This window comes from Lepus europaeus, chromosome 13, assembly GCF_033115175.1.
Source record: "Lepus europaeus isolate LE1 chromosome 13, mLepTim1.pri, whole genome shotgun sequence".
Lineage (NCBI taxonomy): Eukaryota > Metazoa > Chordata > Mammalia > Lagomorpha > Leporidae > Lepus > Lepus europaeus.
The window spans coordinates 64,596,901-64,619,880 of NC_084839.1; the positions used below are offsets into that span (position 1 = coordinate 64,596,901).

At 49.3% G+C, this 22,980-nt stretch overlaps 1 protein-coding gene across 1 annotated transcript in view; it reads left to right on the forward strand.

Moving 5' to 3' along the window:
* The first annotated feature begins 1,745 nt into the window (after positions 1–1,745).
* Positions 1,746–22,980, forward strand: part of ARHGAP25 (Rho GTPase activating protein 25) — a 90,391-nt gene continuing 69,156 nt past the window's right edge. Inside the window, exon 1 of the mRNA XM_062208697.1 lies at positions 1,746–1,933. Coding sequence (XP_062064681.1) covers positions 1,873–1,933 — 61 coding nt within the window. The 5' untranslated portion in view covers positions 1,746–1,872. The remainder of the gene's footprint in view (positions 1,934–22,980) is intronic.

The window sequence follows — 22,980 nt, forward strand, 5'->3', positions numbered from 1 at the left end:
AGGGAACATGTGGAGTGCAGAGCTCACAGGCAGCTGTGTGGACACCTTTTTGTGTGCCAGGGTGAGGGGTCTTGATGACATTCTCTTCCAGTCCTTTCTCAATGAAACAGGGAGCAAGGCCATCAGCGGAGAAAGCAGCAGCTGCTCATGCCGGACAGGCGAAGACTGCATGGGCCCAGGATGTGTGGCTTGGGGGCTGGCTGGCATCACTGTTCTGAACATTTTGTACCTCCTAGCTAATAAGACCTCATAACAGTCATGTACCAGGTGGGCCCCATATACCTCACTTACAGTTGAAGAAATCGCAGTTGAGGGTGTGGTCAAGAGACCTGTCCAAACTCACAAAGCCAGACACTGTTCGAGCCAGCATTTGAACACAGGCAATCTGTTGCCAGGGCCCAAACACTAAACTCCTAGGCCTGGCGGACTCCGTTAAACGTAGGAAAGCCCGCCATAGAACCGAGCTAAACAGCACAGGGGCTGAACTGATGCCTGTGGGACAACCACTGTGTGGCAGGCTCTGCGCTCGACGCCTCTGCAGTGCTGTGTGCAGGCAGGGTTACTGTCAGCCTCCTTTTTCCTGTCGAGGATGCTGAGGCCCAGAGAGATTCAATTGCTCGTTAAAAGTTACAGAGCTAGAAGTAGGCATTTGGTGCAACAGTTAAGACGCTGCGTGGGATGCTGACATCCCACACTGGAGTGCCTGGATTCAAGTCCGAGCTCCTGAGTCCAGCCTCCTGCTAATATGTACCCTGACGGCAGTCAGTGATGGTGCTAGGACTGGGGGCCCTGCCTCCATGTGGGAGACCTGGATTGAATTCCCAGCTCCTCCTGGCTTCTGCCTGACTGTGGTAGGCATTTGGAGAATGAACTGGAAGATGAGAGATCGCCATCTCTCTGTCTCTTTGCCTTTCAAACAAATAAATAGGTAAATAAGAGTCACTTTTAAAGGGTTGCAGAGCTAGAACGTGGAAGAACTGAGTTTTGAACTCATGTCGTGGGATGCTGAAGCTCACATGGTGTCCACAATGATAAAAAAAGAACCATGCTGGCCTTTGAAGGGGTCTGGCCAGTGAATGAGGACTTATGGCTAAAGGCATCCAAACCCTCCCTGCTTCAGGCTGGGATCACTGGGAACCTTTGTCCTGGGCAGGTGGAGCACTTACCATGTGCCCTTAGTGCAGGAGGAATTTAAAAGGAGTTAATTTGGTGGTGGGGGTGGGGCATTGTGCTTGTCTTCCTGATCGTTTTTTGGATCTTTGATTCATCCGGTGAGGAGCAGGAGAGCTTAAAGTAGAGGTATATGGTAGGGGTCTCAGACTTGTTTTCTTTTAATCCCCAAACTATTCACTCTCGTTTTACAAACGTTTCCAAAAACCATTTTCTCAACGAAGGGTGCTCATAATGCATCATTACACTGAACAGCCACCCACTTCCTCAAATGCAAGGAAGCAGACAGTTTAAAAAAAAAAAAAAAAAAAAAAAAAGCCCAGAGGCGGCAGTTGTTTATCAGGACCTTGCCTTGGTGAGGCCTGAGATTCTTTTGAACAAGAGCTTTGCTTCCCATGACGCAGCGCAAAGAGAGGTCAACTGGGAAATTTCTGGTAAAACTGAAAGCCGGAGGAGCAAGGCACCAGCCCTGCGGGACAGTGGGCCCTTGGGTGCCGTCCATGAGCGACAGATGGATGGACCTCTCATCTGAGAGGAAGAAGAGGCACGTTGGCAAGTCAACCTCAAACCTAAGATTGCTGTGAAGGAATCCGAAGTGGGAGAAAGCATACACAACCAGAGGGGAAGAGCGGACAGGCGAGACCGGAGCCGATCAGGACGGACGCGCGGCTCCCCAAGCCGTTCGGCCAAACCCGGAGCAAGATGTCCTTAAAGCTGCCCAGGAACTGGGATTTCAACCTGAAGGTGGAGGCTGCAAAAATAGGTATGGTCCCAGTCTTTCTGTCGCCTCTTATACTTGAGCACCCACCATTTGCATGCGGCTGTGCGGGGAGCAGGGTCTACTCAAAAATGGTCTGACAGCAAATCAGCGGACTGGAGTTTGAGGGGGGAAGATTTGCATTTGAATTGATAGGTGGACTCAAAGTTCCAAAGTGCTGGAGGGGCCTTCTCTTTCATTTGATGGTGCCAGGGACATGGAGTTCTTTGGAGTGTGGGACCTGGGTTACTGTGGATGGTTGAAGGCTACAGACCACACACAAAACTGTGAGTTTTTCTCTATAGATTATGGAAGCACTATTTCCATCCTATTTGGAAATTCATTCATATTTTGCCTGGTTTCAATAGCAACACAGAGACTGGAGTCTTTGGCAGCACTTGATCTGGGAGTAAAGTCAATGGGGTCCAATTTTGTGAGCTCAGTGGGTATCGGTGGGGTTATCCACAGCAAAAAGTGCACAGCGAGGACAAAACAGAAACACAGAGACATGTGAAAGTATGATAAAGACAAGTATAAAGGAGCAGAATGAGTTGAACATGAGATATATTTATAATTAGTCATGTTAGGAGATGCTGGCACATTTTCTGAGATATTCTGGCCATTAATCCGTATGTCTCTTCTCCAGTGCGCATGATGATACATTCAATGTGATCTGCTATTTCATGATTATCATAAGGTTCTTTTTGTTGATTTCTTCTATTACTAAATTGAGCACAGAAATTTGGCGTCGAGTAATTGGGCTGAAAGTGATCGCCTATGTTTTATATGTGTCTCACCTGTGTAGTGAGATAACGTCCTTGATATTAGCCATAGGTGAGTGTTCCGGTGTTTCTAATGGCTTTGGAGAGTTTTTGCCTGAAACAAGGTTTAGATTTGGACCTCTGATGGTGATCTTTGTGCTATTAAAGAGAGATCCATTGAGAAGTCACCAACAAGGAGTGCTTATGACAGCTGTTTGAGCGAGGGTTTGAAAGAAAACTGAGAGTAATCAGGGGAGTCATTCATCTTGGTAACCAGGGAAGATTAGTGATCTGTAATCGCTGTACGCTGGGTTCAGAGATGAGCATTCACACCTCTCTCACATACAAGGGACTCTTCTCCTAACTACCACCGAAACAAATGGGCTTGTCTAATGCTCACTCCATGCCATAAAAATTCTATAGTTAAATCATATTCTTCCAGGAGCTCAGGAAATGACCATGGTAGATTTTAGACCTGGGATTGGTAGGATTTCAAGATTTCTACTATCATTTCTTAAAGTGTGGTCCCATGGATGGCCTGAGTGAGTCGCCTTGAGTCTCTGGCTAAAACTACAGATTCCTCAGCCCCAGCCTCCCTTAGGAAATCAGGATGTCTGGAGGGAGATTAGGATTCTGCCTTAATAAGCGCCCACTCCCCCCTCCCCACCTGGTGCAGGACTCCCGCTGCAGGGGCCGCCATCTAATTGCACTAGCCTCAGATTCACCATCCATCAAGCACAGAGCCCAGTGACTCGACCTGCTGGGCACACAATAAATCTTTGCTGATTTAATGACTATTTGGCTACATGTAGATGCCATCCTTTAGTATTACTTAAAGAAAAATATGAGGTCAATGAAACACAGAGGAAACTTTGTCATTATCCATGCCATCTGTAAGTCTGCCGCCCTGAGGAATTGGAATGCAGTAGAGTGCATTTTTGTGAGTGTCACATAACCTAGAATTCGGGCCACGAGCTGAGTCCTCTGAGGGGAGAGAGCCACTGACTCAGCCACAGGACTCCTGGCCTCTTCTCCAGCATCCTGTGACCAAGTGCCCCTGTAGGAACAATATATCAGAGGAGCTCACCTCCATTCGGAAGACCCGAGGAACTGAGAGTTGGGGCAGAGAAGCCCTCTTGTGTGGGTAGTGAGGGGTGGGTCAGGGTTCACAACTTGGACATTAAGGACATTTGGGGGCTGGCTAGTTCTTTGGTATGGGGGTGTCCTCTGCATTACAGGATGTTTGGCAGCATCTGTGGCCTCTACCTACCAGATGATGGTAGCACCCCCACTATCACCACCACTTGTGATAACCACAGACATCTCCAGACATTACCAATTGTTCCCAGGAGGTGGGGGATGGAGGGAAGATGTCTTCCTGGTGGAGAATCACTGGGACCTGGAACAGATGGTCACTTAGGGGACACATTTGTAAGGCCACCCAAAGAATAGTCCAGGATTCGCCTTCCAGTTCAATGTTCAAGAGGCTTTTATAAGACAGGAGGGCGCTTGGAAAAGTTCATAGGAAACAGAATTAAAGTATAATTTAATTTTGGTGCAAAGCTATTTGAAATCCATGCATAAAAAATTCATAATATGCATTTTCTGTGAACTCTTTGAAGACCTCTCGTTTGACTTCAGAGAGAGAGGCAGTAGTGTGGGAAGAACTTTAGGAAGAGCACCTGCTGGGGAAATAAAAGATATTGACCTACTGTGTGGCACAGGAAGGGGCCCTACTCTTTCCTGGTCAGCTCCTCCCCTAGACTTGCGAGTGCTGAGCCAGGGCTTGAGTGAAAGTGAAAGTCCTTGAGAGTAGGTTAGGGACTCTCCTCTGTACTTCCATCTCAGAGACCTGGGGGGCCCAGGGGGTATGGGGCAGGACTTCCCCAAGACCACCACCTGGGCCTGGCAGCTCTTGAGGCAGCGAAGAGAGGATGTGGTGCACATCATGGGGCATCTGTCCTGCTGGTCCTGGTGGACAGCAACGCGTGGAAGCAGAAGGGAAATGTGGTACATGAGGCCTTGACTTGCGATGGAGTCCAGAGCGTGTGTCTCCTCCTTTAACCCTTCACCATCTTGGATTCCAGTCCAGCAGGTAGAACTGTGACAGCCTCCCACTCAGTCATTTTCACTCTTTTGTATGTCTGGCTTCTCGCCTGCATCCCCATCACTGGAGGGGAGGTTCTGGGGCACAGCGTCCTCCCTTGCATGGCTATCAAGGGCCTGGCACACCTGTGCCTGGCAGGTAGGCACCTCACTGAGGGGGCACCCACCATCCAGGGAAAGCCCTCTCTACTCTGTGGCTTATCTGGGGATATTTTGATGGACGATTACTGAGCCACTCATATTATATCCAGTGTTTTTTTTTTTCTTAGCTCCACTAAACCAAACTAGGGGATAAGAGGACCCGATGGGTATATGTTTCTGAGAGACATAATGAAAGTAATTATGGAAGAGTGGTTGTTTTCAAGTTATTCTCCTTGAAATTTAATATTGAATAAAAAACTTATGAGAAACTAAAATTCATTCATTGTGGTCTCTAAATAGAATAGTTAATAATGCCAATAGTGGAGAAATCCCCTCCTTTATTTCCATTGGATACTGACCTATTAATTATTTATCTGATATGGGATCTAGTTCTGCTGTTTGGAAAATCAAAGTAAAAGGAATATAAACATGTGTTACTTGACACTTTCATAACTAGGCCAATTTATAAAACCGTAAAGCTTTATGCAATGTAGGTTACGATTCTTGTGAAAAGAAATCAGATTTGAAAATGTGGTTTTATACAGATATATAGATATACAGAAGACACAGGTTCTTTGGAGATCTAGCAGCCAGCTCCAAAGCCCTCATCCGAATGCAAAGTTCCTAACAAGCCCGTAGCCACATCTGCTCTTCTGCCAGCCCTCTGGGTCTTAGTCCAGACACAAGGTTATCTTGAAGGAGCTACACGGCTCCACAGTGACCAGGCCAGCCTTCTTTAGCATTTCTGAACACTGAAATGCTGGCGCCCCAGGTTGGGAATCTTGAAACCACACAGCCCATAGTGAGGTCGCCTATGCTTGTTTGATGTTTAGCTCTCTTTACAGTTCACTGCCAAACTCACCACGTGCTAATCCTGACCAGCCTGAGTTCTCGAGCAAGTGCAGTGTATTTGCTGTGGCCAAAGTCTTGTGCTCCCTGATTGGCTCCCAGTTCCTGACGGATAAAGGTGCCAGCACACGCAGGCAGAGTCAAGGATAGGCACTTGCCTTCCTTAGGCTGAGAACAGCAACACCAGTGGGGTGCTCCTTCCAGGAGCACACCTGTACATATGCTGAGCTTATACCATGATTCCTTGCTAACATAAAAATGTCTGTCTCTGTGTCGTCATCAAGTTCCCTCCCTCCTGCAGGTGCATGGCTCCTCCAGCAGCAGGAGCAGAATGGCTTTATCCCCACTCATGTACAAAGTGCCCGCTGCAGTATTAGAGCCGGCTGACTTATACTCTGTGCACTGTGCTAGAAAGGGTGCCAACTGCCCTGGGATGGGCAAAGGCAAGCACTAGGTGCTTATGTCTCTAGAAACAGGTTTAGATCCAGATGTCCCATGGCCCTGATGTGGATAGACATAGCCACACACTGTGCGTTCGTGGTGGTGCTGTGTCTCCATCTCACCCTTCACACTCATCCAGTGAGAGAACTCAGGGAAGACTCTGCCCAGCTGGAGTGTGTGTGGTCCTTTGAGCAAGGCGCGCCCACCATGGAGGTGCTGGAAAGTTCCTGGGACTGACAGAGGAGAAAGTGGATGACGACGGTTCCTTCTCATCCAAGGCAACCTGAGAGTAAGGAACCTCAGCCTCGCAGGACAGAGTTCCCAGGGCTGACTAATTACAGGGATTGAGACACAGGGCTGACAGCGTGTGCAGAGTGAAGCGAAGCCCAGTGGTGGCCACAGCAGTGGAGACCAAATGGCACTTGAGGAGAGCCAGGGAAAGCACGCGGGACAGCCCACCGCAGAGGACCGCGGCAAGCAAATCTGGTAGAGTCCCCAGGGGGAACCGAGACATGAAAGTGACAAAGAAAGAAAAGAGATGACGTTCCTGGTTATGTGCTTCACTCATCACTAGTTTATCTTTGAAAGCCGTTTTGAAAAACCTAAAAATAATTTTACAAAAAAATAAATAAATAAATAAAGGATCTGACCCACAGATCTGGCGGCCACACGGAGAGATGCCGGTGCTCTCCCCTCCTGGCAGAGTTGACAGGCAGGCAGGCGCAGGTGCAAAGAAACAGGTCCAAGACGGGGAGGGGGAGCCCCGTGATGAGAACGTGTGGGAGCCGCACGGGGGTGCCTGTCACAGCCATTCCCCTTAAAGACAGAGTTGTGTACGTTCCACAGCGGGTCCCAGACCTGCCATCCTTGCATAGTCTCTGCTGTCCAGGGGCGCGGCGTGCACGCCTGCCAATCCCTGCAAAGGGAATATAATTATCCCCTCTCATGCCATTGAAACGGAGACATTTACAGCTCTGAGACCACCTGCTTCCAATGGTGTGAGAGCCGGGGGCACCCCTGAACTTGCGTGATAGGACTCATCCTTCCGGTCCCAACTGCTCATTTGAGTTTTGAACAAAATGATGTGTCCTTAATAAAATATGTGACTCCAGCACTCCAGGCCTTCGTGTGGGAGAGAATAACCAGAAATTGCCTGAAGAGAGTGGCAGCAAGAGAAGCCTGTCCAGGGGCTGCATTGTTCATTGGTTCTTTCCCACGGGGGTGGGAGGGCAGGCGGGCAGGGAGGTGGAGGACGTGTGGTAGAGAAAAGAGGACGTGGGCTTGGGACCCCATTGCTAAGGGCAGTAAATCCAGGGCAAGTTGCTCGACTTGTACAAATATGGTTAGGAAACCGAACGCAGACAGGAAGAAGGTATTGCATGCAGGTGGTAAGCGCTTGGCAAACATCTGCTTCCTTTCTTTATAGGCAACCTCATTTCCAACTTGATATCAGGTGTGGATGATGTCGTCTTGGTGCCCCACAGAGTAGGGCTCACGGAGTTATGCTTTCACAGTGCACCTTCAGGTTTATCTTTACTGCCAGTAAAGATTTCACTACAATGTACTCCTAATGGTGTTGGAAACAGGAGAGCGAGGAATGGAAAATGCCAGCGATTTCCAGGGATAACGCTATGCGAGAAGGTCCCTTGAGAATTCAGTGCTCAGAAGTAATTGGGTTTGTCTTGAGGGCCTGCTGTGCTTCCTCTTTTGTGACAAGATAGTAGGGCAATTTACTGTGTTTGCCTCTTCGCTTTGGCTGCCAGGAAGCTGAGCTCACGCTGAAGCTCAATCACGATGACTTCCACTCATCTGATTAGCATACTTATATCGCTTGTCTTTGATAAGAATTTGTATATTCCTAGCATATGACTTTCTATTTGAACCTGAAAAACCTCGTTCATTCTTCCCTTTAAAGAAGAGAGTATAAGAATATGCCATACAGCAAAAGAGAACCCTGGGGAGATGTCACAATGCTTGGTTGCAACTGAGCAATGCAATTTAAAAAAAAATTTTTTTTTTTATTTTTTTGAGAAGTAGAGGCAGAGAGAGAGAAGGGGAGAGAGAGAGAAATCTCCAATCTACTGGTTCACTCCCCAAATGCTTGAACAGCCAGTGCTGGGCTGGGCTAAAGCCAAGAGCCAGGAACTCAATCCAGATCTCCCACTTGGGTAGCAGGGACCCAACTGCTTGAGCCATCACCTGCTGCCTCCCAGGGTGTGCACTGGCAGGAAGCTAGAATCAAAAGTGGAGCCAGATCTGAAACCCAGGCACCCTGATACGGGATGCACGTGTCCCAGGTGATGTCTTAACCCCTGCACCAAATATTCACCCCCATTGCACGAGTTCTAAAAGGATTCAAAGATTATTAAAATGCTGAGGATCCGTTCTTTTAGTTGATAAATGAGAATGCAATTCTATGGCCACTTATATCTGCTCCCAGGAGCTGTACAAGCTGTGGTCCAGGTGAGTCATTTCCTCTCATCCATCCGCTCAGCCACTCATCCGTTCATTCATGAGACACTGGCTCGCCTCTGTGCTGTAGGGACGTTCCCCATGCTGTGCCTCTCATGTTGAGAGCAGCCGCGCAGCACGCCGCCATCTTGGTGGAGAAGGAGTGTCTCAGCTTTGTGACCAGCACGTGTTCTCCATGAGCTGCGAGGTGTCTGTCACCAGACCTGGGACTGACTCCTTCTCTCCCCATTCTCCCCACCCACCCCCAAAGTGCTTCCACCCAGGTCTTCATTCTAGAAGGAGCTGCCAACCCTTTCTTGCCCAAACCCTGACCTGTGGCTGCTGAGCCATTCGTGTGCTTCCTCGTGGGTCGGGAGTTTCAAAATGAAAGAGGAAGCGTACAGCGTGTGAGTCTGATGCAGAATCATTTTTAACATTTTTTTAAAAATTTTTTTGACAGGCAGAATGGACAGTGAGAGAGAGAGAGACAGAGAGAAAGGTCTTCCTTTGCCATTGGTTCACCCTCCAATGGCCGCTGCGGCTGGTGTACCACGCTGATCCGAAGCCAGGAGCCAGGTGCTTCTCCTGGTCTCCCATGGGGTGCAGGGCCCAAGGACTTGGGCCATCCTCCACTGCACTCCCTGGCCACAGCAGAGAGCTGGCCTGGAAGAGGAGCAACCAGGACAGAATCCGGCGCCCCAACCGGGACTAGAACCTGGTGTGCCGGCGCCTCAGGCGGAGGATTAGCCTATTGAGCCACGGCACCGGCCATTTTTAACATTTTAAACTCATTTTTATAAAGTTGACAGAAAGAGTTTTCTGACAAAATCTAAAGTAACTGCGTTGGGTGGCGCCAGCTGCAGCGTAGGAGTGTGGAGTCAGAGGGTCTGCGTTGGAACAGGACTATCCCTGATCGCCGCTCTGTGACCTTGGCCCTCAGGATCCACAGCTGCCATCATGCTGGCTGGCACGGTTGTTGGGAGGTTTAGCACAGGTGATCTATGAGAATCCTTTAGCATAATAGCTGGCACACAATAAGTGTTCCGGAGGTGTCATGGTCATTGTCATCCCCAGCACGGGCATTACTGCGAGGTGGCTCCACTCCTTCGATCATGTCATTAGTAAAGGCCACAGCCAGCAGTTGTCTCAGTCCACTTACCCCTTTTTTCTTGCTCGGGACACGTGGTCTTTCCAACGTCCGCTGACGCTCTGTCTTGCTGGGTGTCAGCCCAGGCAGGCCATGTTTCTTGTTCTTTATATCTCCAGTGGCTGCTGTGTTCAGTCTCTCTGTAATCATGTGGATTTTATCAACCGCATGGGCACAGCTGGTCTTATTTCCTTCTCTTGGTTTTATTTTGTTTGCTTGCTCTTGCCAGTTCTTTCCCAAACAGTAAAATGCTGGAGTCATGACTTACCCGGTGAGGAGCACGGTAGCTTCTGCTAGGTTTCCTGTAGAACACCTGCTGTAGAGACGTCTCTGCTCCACGCTGATGACACGGCGCAGTTCCGCCAATCTTTACCTCACGTAGGGGGACAGTGACTCTGGCTTGTGCACTGCTTGAAAGGTCCTTCCTGAGACTTGGGAGCTACTTCCCCCAGACCTGCTCCCCGTCACCCCCTCTCCTGGGTTCCTCTGGCCACTCCAGCGAGGTCGATGACTGTTCCGTGTGGGCCCGATGGGGCGCAGCGTGGACTTGCCTATATGACCCCATACTGGGGCTCCCAGTGGCGGCTGAGAGGTTTTCCCACGGGCTGTACGGGTCCTGCAGCTGGCCTACTGCTGGTGTTCAGATACAATTGTGAGGCTCTCCGCTTTCTCACCCTCACTTTTGCTCCTGCTACCCAGTGGTTCTCACAAGCACATTCTTTCTCTGTCACTGTCACTGGGAGTTTTATTCCATGTACCTGGTCATTTAAAACCCAGAAACCCACAATGCTAATGAGTGAGGCATTTACTGTGCAAAGGACCCAGAGTTATATGACAATAGACACTTAGTTGTTCCCTCCACTCCTTTCTGCCCAGCCGCTCTAGGCTGGAGAGAGCCATCTGCTTTGTCTTCCATTTGAAACCTATCTTCTATCCTGTGAGCATTCCACGTTCTCACCCCCACCCAGGGTGACCAGCTGTTCCGATTTGTATGAGACTTGGGAGGCTCCTGGATTATGGGAATCCTAGCGTGACAACCCAGAGTCATCTTAGAATCAGCTCTGCAGGCCTGAGAAAAGCAGGTGTTTTGAGAAAACAAATGCCATAATTGTGATACACACTCCATATATTCCTTGATTTGAATTTCTTGTGAGGTTATATAATTCAGTGTAAAACTGAGTTATTGGAAGAGTCTTTATAAAAAAGATTTATTTGGGGCTGGCACTGTGGTGTAGCAGGTAAAGCCACTACCTGCAGTGCTGGCATCCCATAAGTTCTAGCTGCTCCACTTCCAATCCAGCTCTCTGCTATGGCCTGGGAAAGCAGTAGAAGATGGTCCAAGTCCTTGGGCATCTGTACCCACATTGGGAGACCTGGAGGGAGCTCCTGGCTCCTGGCTTTGGATCATTTGAGGAGTGAACCAGCGGTTGGAAGACCTCTCTCTCTCTTTCTCTCTCTCTCTCTCTCTCTCCTCCTCCTCCTCCTCCTCTCTCCCTGCCTCTCCTACTCTCTCTGTGTAACTCTGAGTTTAAAATAAAATAAAATCTTTTTTAAAATAAAATCTTTTTTAAAAAAGATTTATTTGTTTATTGAAAGGTACAGTGACAGATAGAAAGGGGAGAGACAGAGACAGAGGGTGAGTGAGAGCGAGAGAATGCTGTCTTCTATCCACCTGTTTACTCCCCAAATGGATCCAGAGTCCAGGCTGGCCTAGGCTGAAAGCAGGAGCCAGGAATTCCATCTGGGTCTCCCACACGGGTGGCAGGAGCACAAGCACTCGAGCCATCACTCGCTGCCTTCCCAGGCATGTTAGCAGGGAGCTTGGCAGTGGAGCAGCCAGGACTTGAACTGGCGCTGCCACACAGGATGCTAGTGTTGCAGGTGGCGGCTTCACCATCACCAATGCTGCCCCGGCAAAACATCTTTAAATGAGAACTTTGTTCTTCCTTTTTAGTTCCTGCTCTCCAAAGTCCTTCCAAGTTCATTTCCCTATTCTCAGCCTCTATGAAACTGACATGCTAGTTTCCTCCCTCTGATTTTATGAAATCTTTTCTTCTTGCTCACACTTTCCTGGGAAGGATTGGGCACCGCACCTGTGAGTATACTGCAAGATACTTCTTCCCGGAATCACACGTGCTGCGCTCTAAGTTTCCTATTCAATTCAATAGACTTTTTTCCCCCAACTCTTCCTCTCTCCCATTACCATGGCCATTACTCCCAGGAAGTCTTCCGGTATTGTCCAAGCGTGATCAATTTCTCCTTCTTCCCTGGAACTGTCCTACTTTGCTCATCTGTCTTTGCTCATTGACACATGCTGAGTGGACACTTTTGCTGGCCTAGACTCAGGCTGTAAGAAGATAAAACGGATTCAATTCTGATAACCCCCTAAAGAGGCAGTGAGGGAAACAAGACTCCAAAAAATTGGGATTGTGACATTTAAATAGCCGGCACAGGGTGTGTTCTGTAACACTAGTCTCCTCTGTCTCGCTTGGGTCACAGCCCATAAAGAGCTGCGAGGGGCAAGCTTTGGGCGAAGTCGAAGCTCTCCTTCCTCAACAGCTCCATCCCCAATCATGACTGCTGTGCTGGGTGAGAGCCAGCAGAGAGTACCACAGACAATACGTTGTATTTCTACTGATGGACTTGGTCTGTTTCTCTCCAGAAGATTCTACGTGTAAGCAGTTCTCAGGCCAACACCAGATTGTCACCATATCTCATTCTTCTGCCTGCCATGCCCAGCACGGCAATAAAATTGATTGAGAGCGTAGTCACCTTTCTGTCTTCGCAGATAAAAAGTAAGGTTCCAGGTAAAAAGTGTTTCTGGAAAGGAAAAAAGAAAGCATCCTGGCTAAGAAGCCAGAGCCGAGTGTGAAAAGCGGGCGTGGTGGACGGCGAGGACTTTGGAGATGGCCCTGTCGTCACCTCTTTGATTTTGTGCGAATCACTTTCCCGTCTTGGTGTCTCAGTTTTCTCCTCTGAAAAATGGGGGCAGTGATTCCGCCTGCTTTGTAGAGTTGTTCTGTAACACTTCCTCCAGGCAGCTCAGCCACTCACAGTCATAAGAAAACCATAGCCTCCCCTGCATCCCACCCCCGAGATTGCGCTTACAGACTTCCCACCCTGTAACCACCACGTCCGGGCACCCAGCTCACCGCCCGCCCCAGCGATTCTGACATCAGCTCCACGAGCCACCGTTCCACTGGTCCCCCCAGCAATGCACTTCAGTCACCCTGTTGTGTCCCGTTACCATAGATTCCTAACTCTGTGAAGTCCACTGGTGAACAACCTGCTGGCCCTCTTTCCTCATCATAACCACCCCAAAACTCCTAGCTGTTTAAATCCAACAACCTACCTGCTCAGGGCCGGTACTTCAGAAACCAAAACTGTTGGAGAAAAATCAGACCTCTGAGCCTCCTGGATTCACTTTAAATGCATGGCCAGCTGTCTTCCCTTTCCTTCATCCAGTGTCACCACCTGGGTCATCTCAGCCTTTCCTGTGGCTTTACCTTCCACCCCTGGGACAGGCATTTGGTGTGACAGTTACGTCACTTTCTGGGAGACTGCATCCCGTATCACAGTGCCTGGTTGGAGTCCCGACTTCTCCACTTCCAATCCGGCTTCCTGCTCGTGTGCACCCTGGGAGGCAGCAGGTGACGGCTCAGATGCTTGGGTCCCTGCCGCCAGGTGGGAGGCCCGGATGGAGCTCCTGGCTCTGGGCTTCAGGCTAGTCCAGCCCTGGCTCTTGAAGGCATTTGGTGAGTGGACCAGTGGATGGATGATCTCTTTCTGTCTCCCTTTCAAGTAAAAATGAAAATAAATATATAGAAATGAAAAAAAAAACTTCAGCCGCACTTTTATTGCGTGCACCGGCCTCTCTTCTGGGTCCCAGACAGTGCAGCACCTGCACTTCGATGCCTCGCGGTCTTCTTTCTCCCAGCGTAGCCACCACGGAATTCTGGATTATCCTGATCTGCAGCCCACAGCGCCCAGCTCACCTGACCTCACCGTTCACTGAGGCGGAGACCCTGTTTGGGTCTTCTGTTTGTCTTCTGTTTGTCTTCAGCCCTCTGCCCCCACACCTGATGCATCCGGAACCGTTTCTGACGTCATCACGGATGTACGCCTCGACCCTGATCGTCTGCGTGTTCTCTGATGCTGCGACCTCACCTCTTCTTGCCTGCTCTCCTGTAACTTGTCTTCACGCCCACCATGTCCTGCGCTGGATGTTTCTGCAGCGTGGCCAGAGTCGACATCTTTTCCAAGTAGAAATCAAATAACATCATTTCTTCCTTAAAACCAGTAGACTCAGAAATTCCAGACCAGGACCCCTGCCTGTGGGCCAGGCCTCTGTCCCATCCCAGCCCTGTGCTCTTCTTCCACTGGCATTCTGGTTCCCCCAACCCTTGGTCCTGTGGCTGCCTCAGAGCCTACCTGCGCTGGTCCTTAAAATGCCCTTTCCCAGGTCCTACCATGGCCTTGCGCTGCTTCTCTCAGTCTTACTCAACACTAGTCCCTCTCCAAAGAGGTTCTTCCTGACCGTGGTGTCTACTATAACTACCCCATACTCCAATCTCTGTCTTTTTTTTTTCTTTTTAAAAGATTTTATTTATTTATTTGAGGGTGAGAATTGCAGACAGGGAGAGGGAGAGAAAGAGAGAAAGAGAGAGAGAGAGAGGTCTTCCATCTGCTGGTTCACTCCCCAAGTGGCCACAATGGCAGAGCTGGGCTGATCTGAAGCCAGGAGCCAGGAGCTTCCTACAGGTCCCCCACGTGGGAGCAGGGGCCCAAGGACTTGGGTCATCTTCTGCTGCTTTCTCAGGCCATCAGCAGGGAGCTGGATTGGAAAAAGAACAGATGGGACTCAAACCGGTGCTGCCAGCTTAGTCCACTGCACCGTAGTGCTGGGCCCTCCAGTCTCTCTATTCCATTGTTTACTTCCTTTTCTTCCTAAGACTGTTGACACCAGAAGTGATCTCATTCAGTTACATGTTTGGGCCCTAGACCCTAAGCTCCTCGCAGACAGGGCTTTATGTAGTTGTTTTTAGATCGTCCTGTCGTTTAAGAACAAGAACAATGCCTCGCACAGAGTAGGTATCAAGGGGATTTTTGTGTAGTATCTGGGGTCTGGCCCATGTGTGGCCTTCTAACTTTCCTTTACCCCAGCGCAGTTCAGTAAGTTCAAATCAGACAAAAGCGTATTTCACTATTTTTTTTCTGTTTGTTTGTTTGTTTGTCCTTATTAGTGGTTGCGCAATGGTTTGATCCAGAGACGTAACTGGGACTTAGTAAGACTTTTGGTTTCTGACGCTCATTTGGAGCAGCACGTGGGTAACTGAGCGTTTATTTACCCCTGAGGGCGTGTACCTCTGGGCAAGGTCACGGGGATGCTTCTCGCTCCTCTAATCAGAGGCTTCCTGGCGGCTGAGACGAGAGCAAGATGGAGAACACCTCTGCGGGACACTCAGAGTCGGGGCGGTCGGGGCGGTCGGGGCAGGCTTGTTCACGGGCCTCCCCTGCCCTCTTATCTCTCACGGGACACAGGTTCCCCTCTGTACCATCCAGGGAGTGCCCAACTCAGGCAGCCAGAAACCTTTCACATTGAGGTCTACAGGAGAAAGGAACAACTAAATCTAGTTGTTTTTCCTCTAGGAGGAAATTTCTTTTATCTATCTATCCATCCATCTATCCATCCATCTATCTATCTACATATTGAAAATCAGAGATATATATAGAGAGAGACAGAGGGAGAGATCGTCCATCCACCGGTTCACTCCCCAGATGGCCACAATGGCCAGAGCTGAGCCAATCTGAAGCCAGGAGCCAGGACTTCTTCCAGGTCTCCCATGTGGGAGGCAGGGGCCCAAGCACCTGGGTCATCTGCTGCTGTTTCTCCTAGCCTATTAACATGGAGCTGAATTGAAAGTGGAGTAGCTGGGGCTTGAACTGGTGCCCATATAGGATGAGTGTGTCACAGGCAGAGGCTTTACCTGCTATGCCACAGCACGCATCCCTAGGAGAAAATTTCAGTTTGCATTTGCTGGTGAGCCTGGGAAGAGCAGGTGTACTCAGGAGACATAAATACTAAAGTGACACTTTGGTTTCATAGTCTGGCCATTGGTGTAAATAGGACACTAGTGCACAAAGGAGAGGGTAGGAAGGAAGGAAAGAAGGAAGAGGAGAGAGAGAGAGAGGAAAAAAGGAAGAGAGAGAGAGAGCGAGAGAGGGAGGGAGAGAGAGAGAGAGACATCACTATATAGAGGCAGATGAGGGCAGACCAAGGAAAGAAGGAAGGGAAATAGTGGAGAAGGTGAGTAGGCGAGAGAGGCACCTCCACGTGGATCTGCAGTTTGGAAGGACACTATCTAAAGACCTCCAAGTCAAAGCAGCCTCAAACCAGCAGGCAGACTGTATTAGCAACCACACACTGAGAGAGTAGTCGTCCTGCTTGACTGTTGTGGATGACAGAACAGACTGTGGTGGTTAGTCTGGGCGATTTCACTTGAACTTCATCCTACACTCCCTCAGTGTGGAGAGGTTGAAAAACTGCACAAAACTGCACAAAAGAAACATTTCTCTGACTCCCCCGCAGCTAGGACTTGAGATCTAGATTACCTGGTGCCAACTGCGCTCATCTGGACACGGTCTAGAAAGTGGCAGTGAAGGGGGCCGTCTTCCAGTGGCTCCTTTGTGGCTGCTGCTGCTGCCGCTTCTGTGAATAAGATGAGGGCCCAGGTGGCTTCCAGATCCACTCTCCAGTATCCTAGCAAGGAGAGCAGGGGCAGCCGCCATGGGGATGAGGCCTTACCTGTGGAGTTTGCCCAGTGGTATCCTCAGAGGGAAGCATTTCCCAAGAGACTCGGGTCTGATGGCTGCAGGAGGTACTCCACGGGCTTAGAGCACCTTCAGCCTCTCCAAATATTTGACAAGCACCCAAATCCCTGAAAGCTCATGCCTACTCCCCACACTGAGCTCCGATGTACTGGCATTGTCGCCATTGTAACATTTGCCTAAAATGGTATTATCTTCTCTACCTGGATGGGCCCATGCCATAGCCTCTTCCACCAAACACTTTTCATCAGAGTTTCTGATGCCCTCGATACCCCAACAGCCAGTTAGTGCCTCTAGGCCATAGGAACAAAGACTCCTATAGCCTACAGGACGTTCACTGATCAGTAGGAAATTCTTCCACAGTGACTCCAGCCCTCATGTCTGTGGGTCCTTCCTGAAGACAGAGGCCATCGGTCAGTGGCTGTCCACATCTACTCATCTCCCCGTGCATCCCCTCCAATTGTCCACTCCCATGCTCTGAAGGGCCCTCGGCTGGGTTTAATGTGCTGTTGTCAGCATCTTGAAATTTTTAAACATTTCTGTGCAAACAGCTCTACATTTTCATTTTGCACTGGGTTCTGAATTATGTAGCTGCCCCTGGTGTTCCTGCACCTTGTGTCCCAGGAACTGGGCTCATCTTTTAGCCAGTCCTTCATCTCAGAGCCTCTTCCCACCCCGACCAGGGCACTATCAGTCCTATTAATTCCACCTCCTACATGCGTCTCAAATCCACCCTCTTCTCTTACCTTCATTTCAAGCTAGATTATACTGTGAGCCTCCTAATTATTTCCAAGCCTTCAGTGTTTAATAAAATTTATTTACTTTTATCTGAAAGGCAGAGGGATAGAGCGAGAGTGAGAGATGCTCCATTTTCTGGTTCACACCTGAAATGCTCTCAGCAGCCAGAGCTAGGCCACGCTGAAGCCAGGAGCCAGGGACTCCATCCAAGACTCCCACAAGGGTAACAAGAACCCAAGTACTTGAGTCATCATCTGCTGGCTCCCAGGATGTGCATCAGCAGGAAGCTAGACTTGGAAGCAGAGCCAGACTCATACCCAAGTCCTCTGATACGGGGTGCAGGGGTCCCCGGGGCAGCAGAATCACTGCACCAAACACCTGTCCCCAGCCAGCAGTCTTCGTGGCTTTTCCTTAGGCCACCGCATGCTCCCTGTGCCTACAAGCGCCACACCAGGGCTCGAGGGAATCGCGGACAGGCAGCATCAGGCTCTGGTGCTGTACATTCTCCCCACTTCCTCTAACTCCCTGGCACTCAGATTTGGCTGCCTGGGGAGATTTAAAAAATGCTCCTACCTGGCTGCACTGTGGGGACGCTGATGCAAGTGGCCAGGAGTGCGGTCTAGGTGTTCAGGCTTCTTGACGTTCCCCGGGGTCCGGAATGCAGCGAAGTTTGGGGTCTACTGCTGAAGCGCCACTGAGACAGGGCCACAGCAGTGACAGCAACAGGCCGGAAGGGGGCTGGGAGCAGGGAGCCCCACAATGTTTGGAATTGAGTTATTTTTCTGTTAGTGGTTTCCAGTTTTGAGTTTTTCCTTCAACAGTGGACCTTATAGCAGTATTTATTGTTCAGTGTATAGTTGCACAACAGCCCATAGGTAAACACCACCACCGTAGGTTGTAGCCAAAACCAAAGGTGAAAGTTATTGTGTGTGTGTGTGTGTGCGTGGCGGTCGGGAGGAGGGGGCTTGGAACAGAGGGGGTGCCACCACTCTTCGGCCAGCAAGCCCAGCTGCCATGTGTTTCGCCTGCGCTAGGCGCAAAGAGCCCATGGAGTCTCCCGCAAGGCCTCTACAGTGACACTGCAGACTGTAGCAATGGTGTGCGCTCTAACTCACCGCTGCTCTGCCTGCAGGGTCTCCCTCCATCCCAGAAGGGACTAAGGGGTGCTCATCCTCACTCAGAACCCAGGGAGGGTGTAGGATCCGCTCCCTCCCTCGTTGCGCTAGCGGGGCTAGCCTAACCCCAGCCCTCTGCTCACTGTCCTCCCAACCTCATCGCTGGTTTCCCGGGGGATTGGGGAGGGCTGGGAATTGTGTAAAACTGGGAGCTCACAGGAAGGGTGAAAAGGCCAGGCGGAGGGCACACAGCACAAGTAAGCCAGTCAGAGAGCCACAGGGGCGTGTGGCGCATTTTGGAGGTTTGTGGGGGTTGCTGGTTGCCCCCAGATAGCAGTAGCTTTCCCTCTCCCCTTCTCAGGCCTGCCCTGCCATGTTCCCTTTCTGTTCCCATGTCAGAGTGGCTCTCAGTCATGCCCCATTAGCATCTTGTATCAATTCTGTATTATCTTTCCCTCTGTGTCTGTGGACTGGCTTCAAGAAGCCCCAGCCCCTCCCCAGATTGTATGAAAATTGCGTGTGTGTGTGTGTGTGTGTGTGGCTTCTTGAAGGAGGCTGTCATGCCACAGAGGTGAAAGTCCCCTCAATTCCTCAAGCAATCCTGTAAGAAGCAGCCCAGGTCCAACACAGGCAGACATCTCCCATATTCTGCCCTGCCCAGCTCCCCAGCCCCAGCCCAAGGTATTTTCTGAGTGCTGTGTGTAGACAGAAGCGGAGGAAAAGATTATGGAATATAGGAACCACAACATGGGTCCCCCAGTTCAGTCTTTTCCTTGCTCAGGAAAAGCAAGGACCGCATCCCCCTCTTGAGGTGTGAATTGAAGCAAATTGTGGCCACCAGGTGGCAGCACACCCGGCCAAGGTTGGGGTTTATTTGCTGTGCTGGTTGAAGGCAGCCATTTCATTCGCTTTAAAATAATATGAGCCTGTGGAGTAGAGGATTCACTTTTGGGCCTCATTTGGGAACATATTTGGGCTCACACTTACGGTGTTGTAGCAAGGATTTCAATGACGTCACTTGGCCCATGTATCTTAGGAGGCAGGCAGCAAAACAATCCTTCCCATGCCATCTCTGAGGGAGTCAAACTTGGGTATGACATAAATAAGCAGTATTTGCTAAAGTTCATGAAATTGGCTTTGCAAACTGTGGGACATCATGTGGGTGCATTTGTTCTGCAGCAATGTAAATAATGCAAACTGTCCTTCAAGATGGAGAGGAAAAAAGAAAAATTATGAATTCCATTTCAGGGGCAGATCCGCAGTTTCTACTCTCAAGTTACGGGGTGGGGGTGGGGAGGCACAGCCATTTAGTGAGTGGCAGCTTTTACAGAGTAGGAGCCATCCTTGACGCATTGCTGCCAGATGTCATAGGCCTCTGTGAGGTGTTCTCCCAAACAACCTCCACCCAGGGCCACAGGCGTGAGCTTCGCAACCCTGGCATCTTCAAAGTGGCTGATTGGGACAGGATGCAGAGCTGCTTCAAGCTGTGTGGATCTCACTTTCTCTCAGTCTGAAGTTCACAGAAACGGGGTATTGAGAACTGAGTCCTGCAAATCACAAGGGAGAAGCACCTTCAATTTTTTAAGAACTCAAAATCTAAGGGCCGTCATTGTGGCGTGGTGGGTAAAGCTGCCACCTGTGACACTGGCATCACATATAGGTGCTGGTTCAAGTCCTGGCTGCTCCTGCTCCCTGCTAATGTGCTTGGGAAAGCAGTGGAGGATGACCCAAGTGCTTGGGCCCCTCACCCATGTGGAAGACCTGAATGAAGCTCCCGGCTTCAGCCTGGTCCAGAGCTGGCCATTGTGACCATCTGGGAAGTGAACCAGCAGATGGAAGCTCTTTCTATCTGTCTCCCCCTCTCTCTGTAACTCTTTCAAAATAAATAAATCTTTAAGAAAAGAACTTAAAACCTGGAGCAGGCATGATGGCACAGCAGGTTAAACCACTGCTTGGGACACCCACATTCCATTTCAAAGGGCGTGGTTCAAATCCTGGCTACTCCATGCTTCTGATCCAGCTTCTTGTTACTGTGCCTGGGAGGCAGTAAATGATGGCCCTGGCCAGTCCTGGATGCTGCAGGCAACTGGGCAATGAACCAGTAGATGGATGGAAGATATCTTTCCTTCAAATAAAAATAAGTAATTCTGTTAAAATGTTAAAAAGAAAGAAAGACCTTTCAAACCCTGAAAATGCACCTTGATTTCTACTCTTCTCAAATAATTATTGTTATTTTTTTCCTGATAGTTCCCTATGAGACAGGTGTTTAGACTAGTAGTTAAGATGTCTGGGTTCCACATTGGAGTACCTAGACTTGATATCTAATTCTGATTCCTGATTTCAGCTTCCTGTTAATGCAAACCATGGGAGGCAACAGTGGGATCTGAAGTAGTTTTTTTTCTGCTACCCATGTAGAAGACCTGGATTGAGCTCTTGGCTCCCAGCTTCTGCTTTGGTTGTTGTGGACATTTGGGGAGTGAACCCTTGGATGGGAGCTAGTTCTCCTTAGCCTTCTGTCTCTCTCCCTTTTGCTTCCCAAATAAATTAAATTAATTTTCCTTAGATTTTGTGAACAATATGCTACACACACACACACACACACTATATACTATGTATGAAGGACCTTCAAAAAGTTCATGGAAAAATGGAATAAAAAATAAGTTTATTTTGGTGCAAAAGACTTTGAAATCTGTGTATACTTCTATAATAATCTGCATTTTCCATGAACTGTTTTGAAGACAACTTATGTGTGTGTATGTTTCTGTGTCAGGGTTTCCCAACCTTAGCACTAGTGTAATGTCACTAGTTGGATAATCCAGTTAAATCTTTGTTGTTGGGAGCCATCCTGAATGCTAGAGAGCTTTCTACTACTTTCCACCTGAAAGTTCCAGTGCAGAGACATTAACCACAGCAACTGTCTATCATTTTGCTGTCCTTGTGCTATCACCTGTGGTATTGCAATTAGGAGACTGTGTCTATGGAAGGAAACACTGCTGGTTATGTTCCTTTATTTGTTTGGGCACCAAAATGAATGTGGTGGATGAGGATGGTGGGCAGGCTTTCTTCACAGGAAGTCGAAGCAGTACGGGCTTGTTGCTAGGGAGAGCATTGCCATGGTGAAAGGGAAGGTTCAGTGAGGGGACTGTGACCACTGGCTCTGGGCTTCACTCCCAGCTCGCTGGGGTAGATGTAGCTTGGCGTGTTGATCTCACCGTGTTCCTTTGTTTTCTTGTGCTCGCTTACCTTGCCCGAGTCAGTATGGAATGGCAAATGTCATTTGATTTTCTCATTCAGAACTCACGTTAGCTATGGAAACATTTAGTCAGGGCAGGTGAGAATGTCATTCCTATGCAACACATACGGAACAAATGGGAGCGCAGATTTTAAAAAATACTTTAAACCTGATATCCAGTAAACTTTCTTCATGTTGGTCTGCAATTATACGGGCTTTGGTTAAGTCCATAGAGCCATGTAATCAAGACACGGAACATTACCATCACTGCAGAGAAAGCATGTCTTCTTACTCCTCTTCCCTGACACTGCCGGTGCGCACCACTCATCTGTTCTCTGTTCCTATGGCTTTTTCTTTCCAAAAATGTCATATAAGTGGAGTCCTATAGTATGTAGCCTTTGGAGCCTGGCTTTCTCTACTCAGGGTAATGCATTTGGGAGTCAGCCAGGTTACTGCTTGTACCAATGTCCTGGAGTGGCTGGGTACAGATTCTTGTCTCTAACACGAAGGAATTTGAGGACATGACATGGGTAAAGGTTAGCAGAGAAGCGAGATTTATTTCCATGCACTGCGAGAGTACACTCTCAGGAAGGATGTGGCATGCCCAAGGGAAGGCTGCGCTCAACAAGGTTCCTGGCCATCGCAGCCATCCCAGAAACATGGGGCTGGGGGCGGTGTCTGGAGTGGGGTTTAATTGAATATTCAGAGAGGGTAGAGTTGGGAGGGGGGCTTCAGTATCAGCTATTTCCTTGCTTTTTTTGGAAAACCCAAAAGTGTCATGACATCAGGTGCATGGAGGGAGTAGGCATGAACTTACAATGAGCTGAACGTCCTGGGAACACAGCTGGCAGTCATGTTGAGTACTTTTAGCTGAGGCCAGGTCTGTGCAGTGAAACCTTGGAAGCTGGGGTTTTCCGCTGCATGGAAAGCTGTAGGGCATGCAGGCAGGGCTGCTCTGCAGGGCTGCAGGGGGCGTGGCTGGCGATCTTAGCTCCTCCTAGGCTACTTCACTGCCTACATCACCAGTAGTTTTTTTGTCCTGTATATTTCTACACAGCATGCCATTGTAGGCACAGATTTATGCATCAGTTGAAAAGATATTTGGACTGTTTCAAATTTTTAGAAATTATCGACAAGCTGCTGTAAGTATTTGCTTACTGGTATTGTGTGCTCATGGTGTTTCATGACTCTTGGGTAGATACTGAAGACTGGGCTCGCTGGATCCCATGTTGAGTGTATGTTTA